Consider the following 24,203-nt stretch of genomic DNA (forward strand, 5'->3'; position numbering starts at 1 on the left):
GAGCAGGAAAGGTCCCCAGCATTGCTGCATCAAGGTAACAAGGTGACATCTCCTCGTTAGGAGGAGCCCAGTGAGCGCCTGTCTGAGCCATGCACAGGGGACAGTGACACCCCAAAGTCCCTCGCTCGTGCTCAGCAGCCAGTTGAGATCCACATCCAATCACTCTATTTTCAACATAACAAAAGCAATCAGGCGTTATGACAGAACCAGCACTTGCCAACTTGGTTTTTTTTAGAAGTCAAAGCTACAGAATTTCCTGGAAGTCTCGGTCCCTTTTCATGCCAAAATCAGCAGTGGGGGAAAAAAAAAAAGTCTTGACAATTCTCTGTCTTCCTAAACAGCAATAAACATCTCCATTCTGAGGCCAAAGTGTGTTCAGGAGTGGCTCTTCCACTACCTGTGAGCTCTGGGAAACACAGGGCCTGTCGGGGAAGTTTTGCTGGAGAGAAGAAAAACCAGGATGTCTCCAGGAAGGCTGGGAACGCCGCGGGTAGGATATGGCACTGGTCTGCACTGCACTGGTGCCACACGGCTCCACTCTTCCTGCAGGCCTGGCTCAGTGGATGCTTGTGCCAGGTGGCCACGGCCAAGCAATGGGCACCACACCCACCCCCAGCCTGTTCTCCATCCAGCTGAAGCTTTTCACAATATTTTCCATTAAAATTACTCCTTCCGTGGCGCCATTTTCACCCTCATTGCTGGATTTGGTCACGGAAGGGAAATGTTCTCGTCCAGCTCCAGCTCCAGCAGTGAAGGACCAGGCTCACTCCCGGCCACAGTGGCATCTGACACTCTGCTTGGCATTACCAGCAATTCCTGCTACCTAATAACTATTAACTAATTACCTAATAATAATGATTCTGAGTAATTCTTATACCTAATAATAATATTCCTAATAATTCCTGGTACCGCAAATTCCCGTGCTGTCCCTCTGTAGAGAAAGGCAGTGGGAACTGGAGTCACTGCCACGAACGGGAGATTCCCAGGGCTCGTTTTGCAGGTTCCTGAGGATTTTTCCCTACTATTTTTCTATTTTTTTATGTGTCCTTGTTTGTTCTCAGAATGGCCCAAAAGAGGAAGAGGCACTGCTGGTGGGGAAGGAACAGCTTTGTCTTTTTTTTTTTTTTGAAACTGCTTTTTGTGGATTTTTTTTTTCCAAACCCTTTTGTTTCACCAATGCAGCTGAAAGACGGAAAGTTAAGCTTTTCTCTACAAAAAAAGAGTTTTTTCCTTTTTCTCCTTCAGAGGCAAAATGGAAAAAGTTGTTCCACGATCAGCAGAAGGTTTGAAGCTGGGTTTCCTTTGGGCGCTGGGGAGACTCTCTGGTGTCTCAGGGGGCTCTGCCCATTTTTTGTCACGATTCCTTTTGCAGGGACAGGAATTGGACCTCACACCTCTGCCCTCCCATCCCTGGGTGGGAATTGGGAAAGCAATCCCTCACATCCCTGGAAGCTCCTCTCCTCCAGCAACAGCTGCTGGCAGGTTCAGAAGCTGTGGGAATGGACGAGCCATGGCCATCCCCCGGGACCTTTGAAGGAGGGAACCTCACAATGGAATTTTTAAGAGGTTTCAGCCAAGCAACAACATCCTTCTCCTTTCTAAAACCTGCAGCAGTGACACAGAGGCCTGGATGTTTTAGACAGCTCCCAGTGCCCTTGCCTCTGCCCCCCATTCGCCACCCAAACCAAGAGCAGGGATGAGCGAGGGGCTGCTGCCACCAGCCGCAGTATTTTGCCATTTCTAAGTCCTCAAGAAACCATCCCAGGGATTGCTTCCTCAACAAGGCTGTCAAGGAAAGCAGTGGAATGGGGTGGACGTGGCTCTGCTCACCTAGACCCTGAAACAGCTCACAGCATTGCCCTTTACCTTTCCCAAGGTCTTTCTCTATGAGTCTAACATATTTAGCACCCAACACAGCTTTACCTTGCTCTCCTCGCTCTTCCCAGCCACCAGCTCCTTAAAATCAGTCATAACTTCACTGTCTGTGAGACCCACAGCTCCCTGCCTGGGGGGGTTTGGAGCATCCTGAGCTGTGAGGGGCTGCTGCAGCGCTGTCATCCCCGCCCCAAGCCTGTTGTAACCCTGCCTGTAACCCTGGCCACAGCGAGGGGCTGCTGGAGCTGCGGGGAAGGGGAAGGGGACGAGCTCCAGAGCTGGCACAGCCGAGGCTGGGGCTGATCTGCAGCACAGTGGGACGGGAAGCACCGGCGGCGGTGAGTGACCGGGGCCCGAGTCGCAGCAGGACACGAGCCAAGGCAGCCCAGCTCGCAGCAATCTGCTGCTCAACAAGAGGTTTGGGACAACAAAATGCCATTTTCAGCCATACAGGCGTTGGCTGCTGGTTCTTTCATTTTTTTTTTGACAAAAAAAATGTGTGTCCCACATTTTTAGCTTTTTAAGATGATGTAAAAGGAAAACAATCCTACTGGAGCGGGAATCAAACCCAAAGATTCCTGTTTTCGGGATCTCTGCGAGGTCTTTCAGAAAAGAGCTTTCCTTCTCATTCCTCGTCATTCTCTTTGCCAGGGTAAAAACAGAAGATACAAAGAGGTTTTCAGGAAACCTTTCTGTCACTGAGCTGCAGCCAGTGGAACACGACTATTTTTCATATAAAAGAGACTTAAAAGCAATTCTTTCCCAGCAGAAAATTTTCAGAGGAGAAAACCAGGGTGAGAACTTGCCACAGCAAAAACCGACCTCGCTCATCATCTGCCCCTCTCGCTGCAACCCCCAGGACCCCCATTCTATCAGGATCCACTGCAGGTCCTTCTTTTCCAGGAAATATTCCCACTCCCATGATCCCAGCTCACACAGGAGCACACTTCCAACCCGAAGAGCATGAGAGAGCAGCAGGAAACGCAGAACATGTGAGAGGAAGCGATGCTTGACCAGGATGTGGTTGACTTCCCTTAGAGGAGGGAGACTCAACCACCCCTGGGCTTTGGGGAAGTCTGGACGAGGATAAGGATGAGAATGAGGATGAGGATGAAGATGCGACACTGGCAGCTGCCTCTGCACTTCACTGCCTCCCCAGCATCCTGCAAAATGCCTGATTTTACACATGCTGGGGAATGACAACTCCAGGAAAGAGAATCAGGGGAAAATCAGCTCCCCTCCAGAACATTCAGCCAAGGAAAGGACAGGAATGGCTGTGTGGCTTTAACTGGCTGTGGAGCATCCCAGTGCCCGGTGAGCTCTGCTCTGCCCAAGTCCCTCATCAGGAACTGGCACATCAGCCGGGCTGCGAGGAAACGAGAAGCGACAGCGAGGAGCAAAGCCGGCGTGATCCCAGGCCGGGCGCGCACGTGGCACCCAGCGTGCCTGTCTGGGGGCTCAGCTGTCCCCCGCCTGATTAAGGAAACCCCCCTCTCTGCATTAGAGAGATTTTCTCAGACTTAAAAGCTTCCAACAGCCAGGACTTTGCCGGGCACGGAGAAGCCGCAGGGGTTGCGTGGCTGAATCCCGCTCACGACAGCCACTGCCGAGCCCTGGCACGGCTGAGACATGGGGATGCCCCCACGGGGGATGGTCCCCAAAAGGCAGTCGGGGGGTGTGGAACCCCTCTTGAACTAGGGCTGTGTACGCTCATCCCAGAGCAGCTCCTCCTCCCACTAAATATCCAGGGGGATAAACCGCTCCAGGGCATTCCTGTGCAGCATGGGCTGGGGTGCCCCTAGTGCTCCCCACACAGATGCCCCTCCCCACAGCCAAAACCCCGGAGATCTTCGTGTTTACTGTTGTTTTAAAACGTAATTTGGGCAGAGCAACTTGTCCTGCCCTGAGCTGTGGTAACAGTGCCCAACCTCTGGAGCCACCGCCCACTCCCCCTCCACCAGGAAAACAAAATCAGGAGGCTTCTGCCTTGATTCCCCCAGGTCCCAGCTGCTCCTCATCCTTCCTGAGATGATGCCAGAGCCCCTCAGAGCTGCATCCCTCGGCAGGAAGGGGCTGTGGGCATCACAGGGAAGGTGGGTCCTTGAAATCTACTTAAAATCATATTTGGTGACAAATTCCCAGCCTCAACCTTCATGGTCTCTAAATGCTTAACACGGGAAACTTCTGAAATGTGAAGATACCTTCCGGGAGTCAAGTTCAACTGGGAGACACCAAGAAACATGAGATAAATTGGGTTTGTGTGCAGCGGGGACACAGCTGGGCTGGTGGGACCTGACCTGGGCGAGGGGAAGTGGAAATCAGCACCAGGAGCAGGAATGGTCTCCTGGGGGCATGGATGTGGGAGAGAAACTGGTAAAAATCTTAGAGCAGCCCTAACCCTGTTCCAAGACAAGATGAAGATGAGGAGGGAAGCTTGAGCAGCCTCCAGACTTGCCTTCACCCCAGTGGGTTTCGCTCTGTGATGGCTCTGCCAGCAAGATGTGCCGAGCCCAGCGTGTTTGGGCTCTTTTCCTTGCCATCCACCAATATCCTTCCGCTCCCGATGTTCCTCTCCTCGGCTTTGGATGCAGATCCAGCTTTTCATGTGGTGCAAACACAGTGTTTCTTTGGGTGCCAAGGACTGTGTGTAACTTGTCGGCTTGGGAGTGTTTGCATCTTGGACCATACGGGAACAGAGAACGCTGCCCAAAATGTTTACGGTATTTTTAGGCCAAGACAAATCTGTTCGGCGCTGCAAGCGCCGCAGTCTGAGCATCCCGGGGAGGCTGCGCTGGCGAGCGTGGCAGGGAAACATGCCTGCAAAACCCCAGCATCTTCACAGAGAAGGGGCATCACCTGGCTCAAATGGGCCAAAAAGGACATTTCTGAACCATTTCTAAGGCCCCTATGCAACTGTGTGGTGGCAGAAGAGTTTCCGAAGCCCAGTGAGAGAAGGCAGATGCTGCCAGATGCTTGGCCATGGCTCAACTGAATGGACAACAAGGTGAAAAGCTCAAGTCCAAACCTCTCAAAAAGACACATTTCATAGAGGAAAAAAAAACAAAAAGAAAGCAAGATTTAGGGGGCAGTTTGGGTTTTTTCCCTTCTCCTTCATGAAATCAAAGCCTGAGCATGCTGGCCAAGACAGACCAAAGGGATTCAAAGGCAGAAGTGGTTCAGCCCGATTCCTCCAGCAGCACAGGGCTGTGCTGCTCCACTCCGTCACCAGCGGCTCTGCGGGCATTAATTGATGCCGTAATGCTGCTAATTACCCCGCCAAGCCCTTCGTTTGCCCAGATTTAATGGCATCTGATGACCCCACAGCTCTATCTCCGCAGATGTGACCAATGGCTGAGGCACCGCTGGCACCTTCGTGTGAGCCAAACGCCGTGTGCTCGGGCCTGGTGATGCTCTGCCAGCACCAGGGACGAGGACAAAGCAGTGGAAAGGGCCAGCACAGGGGCACTGACAGCACATGGCAGCTGAGTGTCTCCTGCAACGCCAGCAGACTGGAGAGAGTGGCCCTGGCATGAGCACCGTCTGGACGTGTGGGTGGCAGTGCCAGGGGTGGGTCAGACTGGACTTGGTTGGGTCATCCCTGGAGACCCACAAAACACAGATGGACAAGCCTTGAGCAACCCCACCAACCCGTGAGCTTGGCCGTGCTTTGAGCAGGGGCTGGACTAGAGGCACCCGAGGTCCCTCTCACTTGAATTCCTCGTGCCCTCCCACAACCCCACTGTGCCTGTCAGAACACTGAGCTGGGGCAATGCCACCAGCTGCACCAGGCACCCCAGTGCAGCAACCCCATGAGATGCCTCCAAACACGTGGTTTGCCTGGACCACAGCAAAGTCCCACAAAGCAAACCTGCACCTCAGTTTCAAGGCAGCAGGTCAACACATAACTCGAGACAGCTTCAACTCTACCACCCAAATGGAGCATTTTTGTAGGTTGAACCAAAACGATGCAAAATCCATCTGGCACTGAGTGTGGAAGGTCTGCTCGCTCCATCCCCACCCTGCACCAACCTCCTGTGTTCGGTGGGGTGCCAGACCCAGCCCTGGCTCCACCACAACAGCAGAGCCGGGGAGCGGACGGGTGGCCTCACCTCGATGATGTCTGCGTTGGTCCGGCTCTCATGGGGCTCGTTGTACTCGGTGTACTTGAGCAGCACCTTGTCCATGTCGGTGCTGGCATATTGGAACAGCTTGTTGGAGTGGTTGAAGATGATGAGGGCGATCTCGCAGTCGCACAGGACGCTCAGCTCATAGGCTTTCTTCATCAAGCCGAACTTGCGCTTGGTGAAGGTCACCTGAAAGCAAGGACAGCCGTGGTCAGAAGCCCTGTCCATGCTGCCACAGACCTGACACCTCCCAGAGACAAATGGAATGACCACTGGACAAAGAGCAAAAGGAAAGGGAGGGCAAAGGGAATATTATGTCTCAGTTTCCTCAAATGGACCCAACCCCAAGCTCTCCTCTCTTTTTTCCCCTCTTCCAACCGGTTCATATCGCTGCCTATTTTGGGATCCTCCAAAAGCAGACACTTCACAAGCACAAAGATGATTATCAGCGTTGGAAATCACATATTGCCAAATCAAGAAAAAATAAATTTCAGCAAAATCCCCAGCAGAGCTGCCATCTGTCTGGGGGCTGCGGGTTCTCGGCGGTTTTTAAGTCGAATATTCAAGCGATGGAGATCTCGTCCTCGCTTGCCGCAGCAGCACTGTGAGCACCCAACCTTAGGGGCTGCAGAGCTGGGGGGCTCAGCACCCTGAAGCTGCCTTGGGGTGCTCACCCCACTCTTGACTCACTGTCCTGCTCACCAGCCCCCACTTCTCTTGGGAGGCTGTGCTTCCCCAAGGGCACCCCGAGCCCCCCGTGCTCCCTCTTGCTGTCCCCATAACCAGGTTGGGGGGTTTTCTGCATTGCCTGCCTACTGGGGTCCCCTGTTCCCCAACGTGCCCTGCCCTGAGCTGTCACCAGAGCTGTTGGGTAATGAGGCAGCTTCTGCAGGACTGATCCTGGTGAGCTGGCTGGGGCCTGGGGCCAAACTGGGTGCTGGCTCCAACACCCGCTCCAGCTGCTGGGCAGACATTGGGCTGCGATTCCCAGCCCACGCTCAGCTCTCGCTGCCACGCTCCTAACAGGACCCAGCTGGAGGGGAGGGAGCTGGTTTGGGGCTCTCAGTCCCTGTTGCAGTGCAGATGGCTGTTGAGGATCCCTCACCCCTCCACGACACGTGGCACACTGCTGGGGAAGGCGCGAGGCTTGGCCAATGCCCTCTCAGCAAATAAAAAGCAGAAAAAGACAATAAAAGGCAGGAGGTCACAGCTTTGCTCTAAGCATCGCTCTGGGGGTGAAACAGCCGCCGGGTGAAGGGCTGGAGTTGAGCTGAGATGCCCTTGGGTGCCGAGAGCTGCTCCCTCACTGCAGGGGAGGGCTCGACCCCACTTTGGGCCTCCACCACAGCATCGATTTTGCAGCTGAACAGCTTTAATGTGCAGAGCTGAGGGAGGAGAGTGAAAGAGGCTGCTGCCTTTGCTCAACCCGAGTCGGTGGCGTCACAGCCACAGTCCAGAGCTCAACATGGAGCTCCCCAGCCCACGCCAGCGCTGAGGAGCAGTGCCACCACGATGCTGCCACAGCACCCAGCACACACCCCCCGGGGTCCTGCACCCCTCGAGACAGAGCCGTGTCCCCGTGCGCGGTGGGAGGGCAGAGCAGGGGCAGGTCTGGGCGCGCTCGGCACAGGGAGCTGCTGCCCCTCCCCACCATCTCCCAGAGATGATTAAGCAGTAACGAGATTCGGCTCTAATCGCCTCATCCCCTGGAAAGTGCAGGGCTGGCACCCCGCGCCGCTGCGCCCTCCACGTGCGCCCGCTCTCGCTGCAGCCAGGCTGTGAGCACTGCTGCTCACGTTGCCAGCGCTGCCCCGGCCCTGGCACGCTCTGACGCAAACTAAATTACTTGAGGGCCAGCTCTGGTGTCATCAGCAATTTCCCCTCCTCGGTGGCATCCTGTGCCTCTTGGCCGCCCAAAATCGCTGCTGCCAGGTGCTGGACCCGGTGGCTCCCGAGACCAAGAGCTGGCAGAGCCACGCAGCAGCCATGGTAAGCCCGCATGGTAAGGCTTCAGGTCAGCTGATATTCTGCTCCTCCATGGCAGGACAGGCACTAAAAGCAAGCCAGGGCTCCCCAGCACTGTGGTAGCAGCGTTTCTGGTCCCACGCCCCTACCAGAGACCGGGTGCTCTGCCACAGCTCCGGCAGCACCACAGCCTGGCACGACCTGCCTCGTGTCCCGCCGGGACGGCCCCACAGCTCTGACTCACCCTCCAAGCAGCCCGAGGAGCCCCTGAGAGGAAAACACACCGTGGCTCTGCCAAGACAGAGGGAACAGCCGAGGGTGGTTGTTTCTGCTGCTGCCAGTGCTGGGGATACCTCACCAAAACACACCTCGCCAAGCACCACGAGACCTCTCATCCACCGAGATCGGAGGCAACAGGGTGAGGCCGAGGTGTGTGAACAAGGGGGCAGCTCTTGGCAATGAAGACCAGGAACAAGCTTGGTTTGGATTTTGCCCTTGAGTGTGGGGTCACCTTCCCCAAAACAACCAACAACCTGGGCAGAGCTGAGCAGAACCCAAAGCACCAAATTATCCCTCTACAGATGAGGAGGTATTCCCTCTGCAGACAGGAACAGGGCAGAGGAGCATCCCTCTATCTTGGCACCCCTGCTTCTTCCAGAGAAGAGCAAAGATTTACCACCACATAACACAAAGGCATCACCTACTGCTGCCTTGGGCATCCACCCGTGACCTGGGACAGAAACCCCAAACCTTCCCCTGACGCCGTGCACGAACCCGATCTAGAAGAATTAACCTTGTAAGTCTAAGAAGGTAATCAAATCTCATGCTTCAGGGCATAAGCCGATCACCAAAGGGGTCAGGAAGGAATTACTGCCCCACAGTAGCAGGGGATTTTTGCCTTTCCCCTGATGCAAACCATATTGGCGGTTGCCAGAGTCAGTGGCCTGGCCCTGAAGGACTGATGGCCTGATCTGTCGTGGCAAATCCTCTCCAGTAATTCCCCTAATGACATTAGTGACTCTTACTTGCTCTCGTCCCCTCGTTTTGGCTGCTGCTGTAATTCACAGAATCACACACTGGTTTGGGTTGGAAGGGATCTAAAAGCTCATCTTGTCCCACCCTCCCGCCATGGGCAGGGACACCTTCACCTAGACCAGGTTGCTTCAAGCCCCGTCCAACCTGGCCTTTAACACTTCCAGGGATGGGGCAGCCACAGCTTCTCTGGGCAACCTGTGCCAGGGCCTCAACACATTCACACAGAAGAATTTCCTCCTAATATCCAACCTAATTCTCCCCCTTTTCAGTTTAAAACCATCCCCCTCTTGTCCTGTCTCTCTAGGTCCTTGTCCAAAGTCCCTCTCCAGCTCTACTGGAGCCACTGTAGGCACTGGAAGGCACTCTAAGGTCTCCACAAAGCCTTCTCTTCTCCAGGTTGAACAATCCCAGCTGCTTCAGCTTCTCTACAGAGCAGAGGTGCTCCAGCCTTCAGAGCATCTCCATGGCTTCCTCTGGACCCACTCCAGCAACTCCATGTGCTGTTGGAGCCTCCATGTGGGTTTGTGGTCTGTGCCCCCACGAAAGGCAGAACATGGGACATGAGCAGGGTCAGACTCACTGATGCCGCAGGCTTGGTGTGAGATGCAAGGGAAGAGCTTCACCCCACAGCGAAGGCTCTGGAGAGCCCCTGTTCAGCCTTAACTCTCCCTGAGGTTCACGATGCCTCAGCAGCCCCCAAACCACGGTTAGGGATGAAATCCTCGGCAGCACAAGCGGAACCGCAGGCGCCGAGCGCGGCTCTGCCTCCAGCTCCTCGCACAACCATCCTCCAGCACATCCCTGCACTACTCCCATTCCCCATCTCTCCCGACAGGTGCCGTGGGAGCCATCCGGGCACACCAAGGATGGTGCCCAGAGCTGCCAGCCCTACATTTCCAGCAGCAGCACCGCGGCACAAAGCCCCATCCATAATTCATCAGTGCCGGGCTGCTCCGCTCCCGGGGCGCAGCACCGGAGAGCTGAGCGTGCCCCCCGCGCCGAGCCAGAGCTCGGGGGCTGCTGTGGAGGCAGGGGTGGGCTGAGGATGCTCCCAGGCACTGGGTTTAAGCCAGCTTAGCCGACAGCCCACAGCCACGGCGGGAACGCACGCACGGACGCCTCTCATCGCTGATCCGCAATAGCAGCCGGAGAGGGAGGGAACGGGAGCGAGAAGGAAGAGGCGGCTCCAGGGAGACCTCACTGCGGCCTTTCAGCTCATAAAAAAGATGGGAGAGGGACTTTTCACATGGGCAGATATTGATGGGACAAGGGGGGATGGTTCTAAAATGACGAATGGGAGATTTAGGTGGGATGTTAAGGAAGAAGTCCTTCCCTGTGAGGGTGGGGAGGCGCTGGCACAGGTTGCCCGGAGAAGCTGTGGTTGCCTCATCCCTGGAAGTGTTCAAGGCCAGGTTGGATTTGGCTTGGAGCAACCTGGGCTAGTGGAAGGTGTCCCTGGCCGTGGCAGGGGTGTGGGACAAAACGGTCTTTAAGGTCCCTTCCAACCCAAACCATTCCATGATTCCATGAGATGAAGCAAGAGGGGACACTTCTGACTCTGGGGAGCAGATCCTGGCACTGCTCATGTACAGTGTGGAACAGGAGGGTTCTCACCCCCTTTACAGCTCCCACTGTGGTGGATAGAGCAGATCAGCAACCCACTGCCTGGAGAAGCCCTTCACAAAATGTCCCATCTTCCCGGTGTGTCCTTGTTTCCCAAAGAAAGGGAGCAGCAAAAGTAACTGATTGCAAAGCTGCACTGATGACCAATTAAACAGCTGCAGCTTTGCTGACACTCGACTTCAACAGGGTTGGGTTTTTGGGAAGCGAGACGTGCCGTGCTGGGGTGGGGAGCAATGCTCCCATACTGGGTTTTGGAAGAACCAGCCCAGCCAGGGCTGCAGCTGCTGCCAGGGGAAAACCAATGTCCCCCAGCCCAGGGAGCTGGGCTTTGGGGAGAACACCTGACATGGGAGACATGCTAAAGCCACAGCACCCGGCTGGGCAGAGCAACTCCTGCTGCCAAATCCCACCTGGTGCAGCAAGACCCTCAAAAACAGCCCCACCACCTCGACTGTTGCCTCTGGCAGAGAAGTGCCTCTTTCCTTTCCCGAAGCCTTATCCAGCAGGGCCAGGCTGTGCCACCCCCCTCCAGCATTACCAAATATTTTCCATTTGTCTGAACTTCCAATAGGGCTCCAGTTGCTGTGGATCCCTCGCTCCCCTCCGCAGTGCTGCCCCATAAAATACAGCCTGGTTCCTTTAATAACCCCTAAGGCCCCGTTTCCTCTTCATTATGGACACAAACAGCGCCAGGAGCAACTGGGACATCAGCAAAACCCATTTGATGTTCATCCCAGCCCCCTCCCCTCAAATGAAGCTGTAATGAGGAAAACCTGCCATTTCCTATTGTTCTGCTGCAGAGCAATAAACTGGTTCATCCAATTCTGTTCTTTGCCTCTCTTTAAGCATTAGGAATATATCCACACATTTTTTTGCTGGTTTTTTTTTTCCTGTTTTTATGTAATAAAAGCATCAGGAAAGAAGTGTGGCAGGCCACTCTGGGGTGTGGAGGTTGCTGGACTAAGGGCAGAGGCTTGGATCTGCTTAGCCAAACTCCAGGAGCACAGGAAGCAATGGGACCTGCCTGGAAGTCTTGTGGTTATGGGGAGTACACCGATGGAGTCATCCCAGAGCAAACCTGGGCCAGCAAAGAGCTGCTGCTCCACTGCTCCGGCTCAAGGAACACGGAAATTTGGGAAAAACCTGATGGGTTTTTTTTCCCCTCTGAGATACACAAATGCATTCCTACACACACGCACATGCGTGTGTGTCTCGGGCTTGGCTTCAACACAGCCCAAGGAAAAAAACCCTGGAGCCATGTAAGTTTTCAATTGAGAAAAAAAAAAAAAAAAGGAATAATTTGGGTTGTTTGCGTTCAGCAAAATGGATACTTGTTGTGGCTGTTTTTTATTGGAAAAACCACATGGAAAATGTCAACTGAAATATATTTTCTGCAAGACAAAAAAAAAAAAACACAAAAAGGGAACTAACGAAGTGGAGAAGATACTTTCTTCTGGAAAAGCACTTAGATGGAAACGGCGCGAGGAGCTCCAAGGAGAGGAGCAGCGCCTGGGTGGGGGCCGTGGTGCAACGGGGCTGTTTGCCTGGTCCTGGGATCCGCCCGGATCCAGCCCCGGCGCCGAGTCTCACCCATCTGCTCATTTTATGGGTCGGGAATAAAACAGCACCAGTGGCCCAAAATGAGACGGAAATGGGTCGTTTTGAAACAGAACCCCTAAAACCCCCGACGGGAGAGGAGGAGAAGGGGTGAGGAGGGGCAGCACCGACCTGCCGATTGCGCTCGTCCGTGATCCGCTGGATCTGGATCTTTTTTCTCCCCATCTTGTCCGGAAATCCTCACCGCACCCGGGACGACTTCGGCTCAGGGGAGGGGAGAAGTGACCCGCTTCAAAACGCTTTCATTAAAGAGCGTCGAGGGGCTTTTTTCACGGGTAGAAGACGAACCCAAAAAAGGCCAAAACAAAAAAAAAAAAAAAAGAGAGTTTTGGGTGTCTCCGTGCTCAGTTCATGGTACCCTCGTGTGCGGCCGGATCCAGCGGGGCTGAGCCGTCAGCAGCTGCTCAGAAACCTGCACAAGGAGAGAGACAGGAGTGAGCCAGTCTGTTCCCAAACTGCATCCAGGACCCGGCACCCTCCCAGTATCCTCCCTCCGCCAGTGCGGATCCCCCTCCCCAGGACATGGGGGTCTCTGGTCCTTCCTCCCATTCAGCTCTGGGGCCAGAAAGGCTGCAGAGGGATTTATCCAACCTGGTCTTGAAGAACCCCAAGGATGGAGCCCAAGAGCACCCGTGCCACAAGACACGTGTGGGCCAGGCATGGAGATGCTCAGGGAGGAGGAGGAGACAGCAGCAACGCGCCCATGAATCATTATTCCTCCGTGACACTCCAGACTTTTTTTTTTCTCTTAATAAAGTCATAAGTAGTCGAGTGGCTGGTGATTAGCTCGGGCAATTTAAATCCGTCTCCAATTTCTGCACTAATCTTCAATTTGGAATTTTAAAATATCTTTATTTGATTACTTAAAAAAACCTTATAACCAGGCACAGAAACCTAATTCTTATGAGAAAGGAAGACTCTGAAGGCAGCTGAGACAGCCTGGCCTTCCACTGAGCTCAGCCACAGCCAGACACGGGCTGTTTCCATTGACCCGGGGGGGTGTGGATTGACTTGGGAGTATCTTGTGCCCTAAGCTCTCCCACAGGGGTGAGTCCACAGATCCCAGAGCATCCACATGGTTCCAGCCTCAGTCTGGGACCCCACAGCAGATCACAGGGCAGGGAATCAGCCCCCCTGGGCACCTGCATCCCTTGATGCCAGAGGCTCTATCCAGATGTACCAGGGCACCTCCTGACACAGCCTCCCAACCCCATTTCACCCCCATTTCTCAGCATGTGCTGCAGTGCAGTGAGGGGGACAAAGAGGGAACTTCAGCCAGTTCATTTTCCACAGGTTTGTTTCTCTCCCGGCTCTCTCTGCGAGCGGCTGGATAACAGCAGTGATAACATTGCATTTAAGGCGAGGTGCCCTGTGCCAAGACCCGGGCAGAGGGAAAAGCCAGTCCCAAAATAGCTTCCTATCTGCCTCGACTTGGCAGTCCCCAGCTCTTGGTCTTGTTACAAAAAGCATGAAAAAAAAAAAAGCTTTTTCTTCCATCCCTTCATCCCAAATTCACTGCAGCAGCCGCAGCCAACCCTGACCGAGCTCCTCCTGCTCCTCTCCCACCCTAGAGCCCCCTCAGGCCCCACTGAAGGCCCCCAGGGACCTTGGCCCCGTCCTCTGCCCTCTCATCAGACCATGTTTCAACAACAAACAAGCCCTGATGGTCTCACTTCCACACTTGTTTTTGGGGTTCATTGAGTCATGTGAGTCACTTAATCTTTTTTTTGGTAAAATTATTCATCATGCACCGTCTTCTGTGGTTTAGTGCAGGTTTAGGCAGCCCAGAGGAGAATGGGGAAACTTCCTCCCCCCCCCAAAATCCACCATTTGCCCTCCAGGGAGGATGCACAAGAGGAAGCACAGGAAGGAGACCGGAGAGACAAAGGGCAGCAAAACCTGCTTTTTTTTTTCCCTTGTAAATCCCACCAGGAAGACTCTTTGCAAGGACAGACCATATAGGGATGGCATTTGCTCTCAAAATTGGTGAGTGTTTCCCTCCCAGCAGCAAATGGGAGGGACCGTCTGGCTGTGAGGAGCATTGTCACCACGGGGGATGCTGAGCCAATGCCAGGGATGTCCTTCAGCTCCCTGTCCCTCTGTGGGCAGCCTCAAAAAGATAGGTCCCAGAGTATTGCCAGTCCCAGAGCATTGTTGACCCCAGAGCACCACCAGTTCCAGAGCACTGCTGGACCCAGAGCATCACCAGTTCCGGAGCATCACCAGTTCTGGAGCATCACTGGTTCCGGAGCATTCCCAGTCCCAGAGCATCACCAGTGCCCCAGCATCACCAGTCTCACAGCATCACTGGTCCCAGAGCATTGCCAGTTCCAGAGCACCACTGCCCTGGCTGGCACCAGCAAGCAGGGAATGCAGGTGCTGGGTTGCCACAAGATTATCCCTCAAAGGTTGGTGATACGGGAAGAGCCAAAAGGAAAATGAGGACTTTTGTTACATCCACCTGGAGCGTCCGCCCGGTGCTTCCCTCACTGTGAGGCCTCACGGGACAGAGTCCACAGCGCAAGGCTCGGGGCCAAGGTGAGCATTTTGCACACACACAGAGAGCTTTGGCAGAGGAGGAATTTTCTGCTGGGTTTGCTTTGCCACTTTTCCCTTCAGAGATGCCATTTCTTTAAACTGGCTGAAAAATATTCACCTTCAGCATCTTCAAAACCACCAGCAGCAGCACGAAGTAGCAACAGCTCCACATCCGGACCCAGGGCAAGATGCTAATTCTTTCCGAGTGCTGCAGCTCTTGGACAGAGAAACCCTCTGAAAGACGGCGGATTTACTGTCCAAACCAGAGAGGAACTCTCCAGAAGCAACAATAAACACTGGAGAACAACGGGCAGTAAATTTAAACTGAGTGAAAGGAAACATATTTTAACACAATTTCGTTGTGGGACTTGTTCACAGGATGCTATTGCAGCCAAAAGCTCCAGAGTGCTCAAAAAGAAATGGGATATTTGTAGGGATGAGAAGATCCCAATGCTGCTCATGCCTGCCCCGACCTCTGCACGAGCCGACGCTTCTTGCATGGGAGCAGCGGGATTCAAACCACATTCCCCTCCCTGGGCCACAAATAAACCCCAAGTGTTTCAATTCAAATCCCCTTTTTCAACCACCAAACCAGAGTCCTCCCGCTGCTCTGAATCCCAAATCCTGCATCCTCAGCACCTCAGCTGGATGGGGACCGCTGTCCCAGCCCCAGGGTTTGCTTATGCCACTGGGTAAAGTTCTCCACAAGAAAAAGGCAACTTAACAGTTCCTTGCTCATCATCATGGGGAGAAAAGGAGCTGCCATGTGATGCTCTTGATCCTTCTCCCCTGCACAGGAAGGAAAACGCCCCATTGCAAGGGCAACCATCAGATGGGATGAAGAGGAGGGATGGAGAACAGCAAGGCATGTTTGCTGCCCTCCAAATGCACCCCACAGAGGGCATTTCAAACTCCTCCCTTTTCTCATTATGCTCCTGGTGTTGGAGTTGGGGTTTGGGGGTGGGTTTATTTGTTTTTAGGTTGGGTTTTTTCCCCACCGTATTTTTAAACCCAGGTATTTTCACGTTTCCTGCCCAGGTGGCTGTTTCAGAAAGTCCAGCCACAGGCTCGAGTTTCTGATCAGCACCTGGAAGCGCAAGAAACCTGGAGAGCTGCCTTTGTTCCTCCTGCCCCCCACGCCAGCACTGCCACTGCCGGCTCAGCCCCAACCCAGGAGCACCCCCTTTGCCCCTGGAGCTCCCTCTCCTTCACCACCAAACTGCTCTGTGTCCCTGATTGCCCAACCCGAGGCATCGGGATCACCCATGACCCTCCTCCCCTCCGTGATCAGGTGGAATTTAAGCACCTGAACGTGTATACAGCGAAGCACCCAGAGCACAGGACTGTTAAAAGGAGTTGAGCTCCTAAATAACTCTCAACCTTTGGGGTCTCAGGTGATTTTATTCAACACAATAACCCCAGTCATTAAAACATCTTCTTTCTCAGATAGCAGCTTCTTTCTCTTGAGCCTGGTTTTCCAAGGAAAACGCTACAGCCCGGCGAGGAAGGTCCAAGGGCATCAAAAGGGACCCTACAAACCTGCTGGAAAGCAAACCACGGGCACTGCACCGGCAAAAAGCCACCCTGTCCCTCTTCCGCCCCAGGGAATCTCGGCAAGGATCAGGGAATTCAGCATCGCCCCGGGGAGGCAGCGAGAAGCGCTGGGAGAGAGGAGCCGCCAGCGCCCGCACACCACCCCCCGCCCTCCACCCCCCCGCACTCGCACAAGTGTGACTATCACAGCAATTAGCACACATGCCAATTAACTCCGAGCAGGTGCTGGTTAACTCTGTGCTGAGTAATTCATCCCCGGCTCCCAGTAAATTGCTCCAAATTGGAGAGACGGGAGAGGGAGCAGAGTTAGCATTTTGCAAATGGGGGAAGAAAGAAAAAGCAAAGAGGAATGTCAGCTGGGAGATGTTTTTACAAAACAAGGAATTTGGGGGGCTGGATCCCCAGCTCCAAGAGCTGGGGACACGGGGGAGCTGATAACTCTTCTAAGCCTCTATTTCTGTATTTTTTTACCTACATATTTCTGATCTATTCTACCTGTTTCTAAGTGGCTTCACCTTGGCTTTGCACAAGCAGTGGGGTGCTCTGCACCGCTCTGTAATTTGTCACTTTTCCATCCCTCCTGAACAGCCCCACGTTTCTGAGCAGGGACACTCAAAGTCTCACATCCACTTTCTATGGCCATTTGCTATTTTTAATATACTTTTATTGCATCCCTTTTTAGTTGCTCCTTACTAAAGTTAGCACAACACACCGCTCCTCTCGAGGGCAAAGGAATTCAGCTGCCCTTCCTTAACACCCGCCTTGCAAAGCCCTGTGCTCTCAGCACAATGTCAGCTGAGATAAACCAAACCTTGGCCGCACAGCTGCAGGGGGAAGATCAAAAAGATGAATCCAAAAGCTTTAGGAAGATAAATAAAGGCAAATAAACGCATCCTTTCCAAAAATGTATTTGCCTTTGGAGCTCTTTGTTTTTCCCGGCGTGTGGCACCACGCTCCCCAGTCCACTCGTGCCTGTGCAGAAACACACAGCAGAGCCAGCGACACGGGTGACAGCAAAACTGGGATGGGTTCAACAGGGCACTGGTTCAAGGGATGTTTCCCCCATCTCCATCCCCAGACCAGGGCTGGCGCCATGGGGACGTCCTTGGCCGTGAGGAAACCTGCGAAAGCAGCTTCAAAGGACAGCTGGAGCTTGGGTAAAGAAAGGATGGAAAAGGGAAAGAAATAAAACACTGCCCTGTGAAGATGCAGCTCATCTGATGGATGAGGTGAATGGGTGGATGTCTGATCATGGCATGGAAAGCCCCAGTTTGGAGGGAGAAATGCAGGTGACAGGCAGAGCAGAGCCCAACCCAGCACCTGCTTTGCCCAGGCACCCAATGCTTTCACCGCAGGACTAATCCACCTTTTACCCAGGATTTGCAGGAATTCTCCCAAAGATGGGTTTGTCCTTACTTGGCTCCATCAAGTCAAAGGGTTGGCTGAGAGTTACAGGTCTGAATGCAGTGAGATCTGGTCTTCCCCACCGGGCACCCCCCTCCAAGGGACAGAGCACCCAACAGGACTGAATTCACTGACCCCAGCCCAGTGGGACCAACACGTTCGGGGGGGGCTCAGGGTTTATTCACATACAGAAGTTACTGCAATAACATGTCCCTGTCTTGCAGCATCTCCATGGGAGGGTCATTGCAAGAGAGCTTCAGCACACAAGCAGTGGGTACATGGGGTACAAGGTGCAGGGTGTTATAGAACTGTAGAATAGTTTGGGTTGGACAGAACCTTAAAGCTCATCTCATCCCACTCCCCTGCCATGGGCAGGGACACCTTCCACTACACCAGGGTGCTCCAAGCTCCATCCAACCAGGCCTTGAACACTTGATACAGGGGCAGCCACAGCTTCTCTGGGCAACCTGGGCCAGGGTCTCACCACCCTCACAGCCAAGAATTTCTTCCCAATATCCCATCTAACCCTGCCCTCTGGCAGTGGGAAGTCATTCCCTCTTGTCTGGTCACTCCAGACCCTTTTCTAAAGTCCCTCTCCAGCTTTCTTGGAGCCCCTTTAGGCACTGGAAGGGGCTCTAAGATCTCACAGGACTCTTCTCCAGGTTGAACAATCCCAGCTCTCCACAGCAGAGGGGCTCTAGCCCTTAGAGGATCTCCAAGGCCTCTCCGGACTCACTCCAGCAGCTCCACATTCTCCCTGTGCTGGAGGGCTGGAGGCAGCACTGCAGTGGAGTCTCACCAGAGCAGAGCAGAGGGGCAGAATCCCCTCCTCATCTGCTGCCCACGCTGTGGGGATGAGCCCACGACAGTGCTGGATTTCTGTGCTGCAAACCAGCCCACGAGCTCGGCCTGCCATGGGAAGTGGTTTACACCCACCACGCCGAGCCACTGCCGAGCCCTTCACCACCCCGAGCTGGGGTGTGGGAGAAAGGGCCGAGCAGAGGGAGTGGTGATGCTCTCAAGGTGGCAATGATACTTTAGAAAGAGCAGCCCCCCTGCCCTGCTGCATTGCTCCCCGCCACAAACCTGCAGCTCTTACCAGGAGGAGCAGCTGAGCTGAGGTGCAGCGGGGCCGCGCTGCCCCGGCAGCCCCTGGCACAGCTCTGACTCCCCACCCGCTGCAAAGAGCCATAAAAGCAACTGCAAATAAAGCAGCAACCACAGCCAAGGTCTCCAAGCCTCGGCTCGAGGCTACTGAGTCCTGCACCCGCACAGACCAACGGAGCCACTTCCCCACCCACGACCAGGGCTGGATCCCTTCCTTTAAGGACGAGGATTTAGCTCAAGTCACCTCTTGAACCCGCCTGTTTAACTGCAGTTCTTGCCTTCCTGTTTCCTTTCTCGCTGCCTTTTGTGAGTTAATTGTTGTTTTTTTAACATATCCTCCATGCTGACACCAAGGACTTTTAGTTTCCTTCTTGGTGGTTTCTGGATCTGCAGGACTGACTTCCTTCTCCTCTGCAGAGGGGGAAAAGCGTTCTTCCCTAAAATGCAGTGCCTGTACCCATGTTAACATTGGTCTTCCTCTCCAGCAAAGGCACCGGCGTGGTGCCACCCATCGCCCTGGTGATGGACCCAAACCGGCTTTGCTGTGGGATGGAGGGTAGAAGCAGCCCCAGCGCCACAGAGGGATGTGGCACCCTGGAGGGATGTGGCACCCTGGAGGGATGTGGCACCATGGAGGAATGTGGTACCTGCCTGGGGATGTCCCCAGCAGGGCAGCAGGCAGCTGCCATCCCGTTCACCAGCCCCGATGCACACACCGTGAGGGACTCCAACTCGGCAGCTTAGCATTGTTTAGCACCTCTTTATCTACAAACCGAGATCAAAACCGCACTAACATGCTCAAGTCTCCTCCAAGGCTTCTATTCTGGTTTCAGGATGATGCTATCTGGGTTCCTGTGTCGAGCCTCCAGATGCAGGCAGGGGGAGGGGAGAGGAAGGCGTCCGAAACGCGGCTCCAGAGCAAACCTCCCGCTCGGAGGTTTTCCCCAGGATGGGCACCAAACACGGCTCCTCCTGCCTGCACAGGATCGGTCCCGCCAGCTGCAGGTACAAACCTTGGGAGCTGAGGGGAGCAGGAGCGAGGCTGGATCCAGCCAGGCCCCCAAGGAATTTGAAAAAGACACATATATTCCTGACCCAGATTCAGGCGCTCTCTGGAGAAAAGCAGATGCCAACCGCGCAACCAGCTCTGCTGAGCTGTAACAAAACCTCGCGCGGTGCCAAGCCCGGCAGAGGCTGGGGAACAGCACAGCCCTGACATGACACTGGAGAACCAGCATTTGCTGTGCAAGGGCGGGTGAAAAAAAGGATTTAGGGGAAATTATTAAACCAGGGTTGATCTCCTCTTCCCCTGCAGCTCGTGTGCCAGTGTGGACTCAGACAACACCCACAAATAAGGGTTTCAGCACCAGGAAGGACTGGAGGCAGCACCCAAACCAGGCACCCTGGTCCCCTGCACCCCAAATGCCACGGTTTTATCCCACACCACAGGGAGGCCATCACATCCACCACATCAGGAGCACGTCCCAGGCTGGGGATGTGTTCTGCAGAGGCTGGGTGGCAGCAGGGACAGCTGGTGACCTTCTCTGCACCGCCAGCGTGGCCAGAGCCAGCAGAGGCTGGAGGGGACATGGGAAAGGGAGGCTGAGCAGGAGCCCTGGGCGAGGTCACTGGCAAACCTGTGGCCCTTGGCCAAAAGTCAACCACGGAACCACTGTCACCCCATGCCAAGGTGAGGACACGGCCTCCAGGAGGAAGAGCCCACAGGACCAGGACAAGCAGGGACTTGCAGCCCCTCATGCCACATGGCTTCCCAGAGTGGCAGCTGGTCCTGTCTCCTGGAGGGAGATGCTGCAGGGACGAGCTGCTGCAAGGCTCAGTGTTAAAATGGAGGGCTCAGACAGCCCCTTGCTAAAGTGACCTTCAAAGCACCCTGGGAACAGCAACCAAAGGCTGATGCAGCTGCCAGAAAAGTCCCATGACCTTGAGCAGCGACCTTGGCAGTGGCATCCTCGCAGCGGGGGTCACTCATCACCCCGAGCCTGGCTCTGGTCTCCAAGGTGGCTCAGTGGCTTCCCTGGGTGTGCACAGCAGGCTGGGGCACCCCCAAATGGGCACAGCATCCCCTTCCCCGGCTGAGACCAACTGCTTGCACAGGGTAGCCCTGTCCATGCCCATCTACCCTCCATCCGCATCCATCCTCATCCCTGGCCACCTTTATCCCCTTCCACCCCCATCCACTCTCTATCCCCATCCACCCTCATCCCCACCCACCCTCAGCCCCCATCCATCCTCCATGCCCATCCCACCCCTTCATCCCAAACCACCCCACACCCCCAGGGAGGAGCAGCCGGACCCTTCGAACCCCATTCCCCTTCCCCCATGTCCTCTATCCACAACCAGCTCCAGAGCTGGAGACCAGGGGTAATTTTCCCCTCTACACTAAGTAGGGTTTTCTAAATGATGGGAAGCAAGAGCCCATTATCCGGCTCCGTCGCCCACCCCCACGGCTCCCTGCAGGGCATGAAATAACCACCTGCCAGCTCCCCAGAGCCCCGCGCCGTGGCAATGAGATCGCAGCTTCCCCTGTCACTATTGTCAGAGCAAAATTTAGATACCTGGTAATGAGGAGGTTTAATATGACAGATGAGAGGTTGACTCATTAAAAAAAAAGAGTGAGAAGGAGAGGGAGCTGAATTTGGGGTCGGATCCTGCGCTCATAAATCTGGGGGCCGTCACAGCCGTCCCCGCACCGGTGGGGAGCAGGAGCAGCTCTCCACCCCAAACCAGCCCCACAGAGGGGACTTTGCTGGCACTGAGGCCACAGGGAGGAAAGGGAAGGGATGGAGAGGGTGGATGTCGCTACAGTTTTTGGGTACACCCAGTTCTGCTGCTCATAGAGCTGCCTCCCCCTCTGGGGTGGGGGGGTTTGAGCCCAGGAAAAGCCTCAGTGCCCAATGGCATCAATGTCTCACTTTGAGGGGTTTTCTCTGTCAACGAACAGTATGGCAAGATGCAAACCTGGGGAGTGGGGGCAGCCAAGGCTCCCCACACCCCCAACACCACCCCTATCCCAAGGGGGTCGGTGCAGCCCAGTAAGGATCCTGCTGCCAGCACCTTCACGGTGGTCACCGTCACCACTATGGTCACCAAGGACGTCGATGACTTGTGAGTCCCAAAACACAACAGGCCAAAGGGGGACAACCACTGCCTTCAGCTCATACACAGGGGGGGGCAGGACCCCACCACTGCGACCCGGTGAGGCTCCCAGGGGCAGCTCAGCAGCATCGGGGCAAAACCCTCCCTGCAGGGAATTTAGGGGCTCTCCATGAAGGGGACAGGATTTCCCCCAGCAGCAGAGGGGACAACTCTCTCCCATGGTGGGTTTTACCCAGGGGAAATTCCATGAGACCTGACTGCTGCTCCGGGCCATCCACGAGAGCAATGGAAATCCACGTCAGCCTCGTGGGACACGGCAGAAAGTGAAACTGTCCCAGAGGAAACACTGCTCTTCCCTCCCATGTCAATGGCACGGGGACTGGGGATGTGTCCTCTGCAGCCAGCCTGGAGCATCCTGCTGTCACCTTCCCTTTGCCCAAGAGCAGCGTGGCACAAATCATGGAATCCTAGAATTGTCTGGGTGCGAAGGGACCTTAAAGCTCATCTAATTCCAAATTCCCTGCCACGGGCAGGAACACCTTCCACTACACCAGGGTGCTCCAAGCCCCATCCAACCTGGCCTTGAACACTTCCAGGGATCCAGGGGCAGCCAAAGCTTCTCTGGGCAAACTGGGCCAAGGCCTCACTACCCTCACAGCCAAGAATTTCTTCCCAATATCCCATCTAACCCTGCCTTCTGGCAGTAGGAAGCCATTCCCCCTTTTCCTGTCACTCCAGGCCCTTGTCCAGGCCCTTGTTCAAAGTCCCTCTCCAGCTCTCTTGGAGCCCCTTTAGGCACTGGAAGGGGCTCTAAGGTCTCCCCGGAGCCTTCCGTTCTCCAGGTTGAACAGCCCCAGCTCTCTCAGCCTGCCTTCATCTCCATCCCCAGCCCAGCCCCACTTTCAGGGACCCCATGCCCTGTCCCCAACCAGGAAGGGACACCCCAGAGCACTTTTGCAGATCCTCCAGCACCCAAAGCCCAGTGCAGGCTCAGTCTGGGAGCCAGGGCTGTTGAGAGGACAGAGGCCCACAGCTGCCACCTCAGAGCTCAGCCCTCTAACACGATCCTCCCTCCCGGTGCGTGGGAGCGGCAGCGCTGCTCCCAGAGACTCAGCCCTTCCCCAAGGGCCACCAAGATCTTTCAAACCGGCCTCCCAAAACCACTTCTTTGTTGGTTTTTCACCCTCAAGCACTGGTGAGTAACAGCTGCAATGACCAAAGTCACGGGGTTGCTGATTTTATTTGCATCTAGTGACTGCTGACTGCATCCATGCCCAAGGCAACCGTCGCTTCCGTCGGGTCCAAAGACATGGAGGCAACGGAGAAGCAGATACTGCTCTCCATCAGGGTTTACATCTTGAGCTCCTGGGCAGGAAGCACCAGGTTCCTCGGGGGCTGCAGGATCCACGACTCATCTGGAGTGTGGAGGAGCTGGTGAAGAAGCCAGAAGCTTCCCATCACTGGGGAAGGAGATGGTGGTCACCAGCTCCACTTGACCATGAGAAGGATAAGAAGCAAAAGAGCTTAATTTGTCAGTGATATGGCAATGCTGATTACCGGGAGGGTGATGCTGCAGCAGAGCTCACCAGAGTCCCTTGGAGTGATAGATGGGAAAGATCGGGCCAACACCACCAGGAATGGGCAAGACCAGGCTTCTGCCTCCATCCCAATGCTCAGACTCAACCATCACAGCTCCAACTTGTCCCTGGCACTTCCAGCCTGGAAACAGACCCACAACAATTGTCATCCTGGCTACCTGCTTTTCTCAGAGGTGGACATGCCGATCCATCTTTACACATTCCCAAAACCCCACTTCGGTCTGTAGCCACGGGATCCCACTCGGAGTGCGCTGCCATCCAACACCTGGGAGCTCACCACCAGACCAGTGCTATCTCAGTGAATAAAGGAAACAAAGGCCCAAACCCAGCACTAGGTTATCTGGGTTCAAGGCCCTGGGCATGAGAAGCTGTCACTTGGCTCCAAGATCTACAGCCCAAGTGTGAGAGGAGGAGCCACCAATGCCCAGGGACTGCGGTCCAGCTGCCACCAAATCCAAACTGAACTCACTCTAAGCAAACAGAAGGAACCAGGGCAAAATGCCCCATGGCAAAAACGGGTCTAACTTCCTCTTCCCCTGCACTGCCTTGAAAACACGGTGTCTCCTGGCACACAAATAACATCAGCCACCACCAGTGCTCCTGATCCAGAGCCCAGGCACTGGAGCAACCTGGGGTGCCCAGAGCT

At 54.8% G+C, this 24,203-nt stretch overlaps 1 protein-coding gene across 15 annotated transcripts in view; it reads right to left on the reverse strand.

Moving 5' to 3' along the window:
• MEF2D (myocyte enhancer factor 2D) overlaps nt 1-24,203 on the reverse strand; it is a 101,508-nt gene that overhangs the window by 28,056 nt on the left and 49,249 nt on the right. For 14 of the 15 annotated variants that reach the window (XM_027699153.1, XM_027699156.1, XM_027699152.1 and 11 more), the window contains 2 exons: nt 12,351-12,651; nt 5,985-6,188 (listed from right to left, as the gene is read on the reverse strand). In XM_027699153.1, coding sequence (XP_027554954.1) covers nt 5,985-6,188; nt 12,351-12,404 — 258 coding nt within the window. In that variant the 5' untranslated portion in view covers nt 12,405-12,651. Of the gene's footprint in view, nt 1-5,984; nt 6,189-12,350; nt 12,652-14,895; nt 14,976-24,203 lie in introns of those variants that run through there. The other variant, XM_027699157.1, reaches the window with a different exon arrangement.

This window comes from Neopelma chrysocephalum, unplaced genomic scaffold, assembly GCF_003984885.1.
Source record: "Neopelma chrysocephalum unplaced genomic scaffold, ASM398488v2 Primary Assembly neopelma1_137, whole genome shotgun sequence".
Taxonomy (NCBI): Eukaryota; Metazoa; Chordata; class Aves; order Passeriformes; family Pipridae; genus Neopelma; species Neopelma chrysocephalum.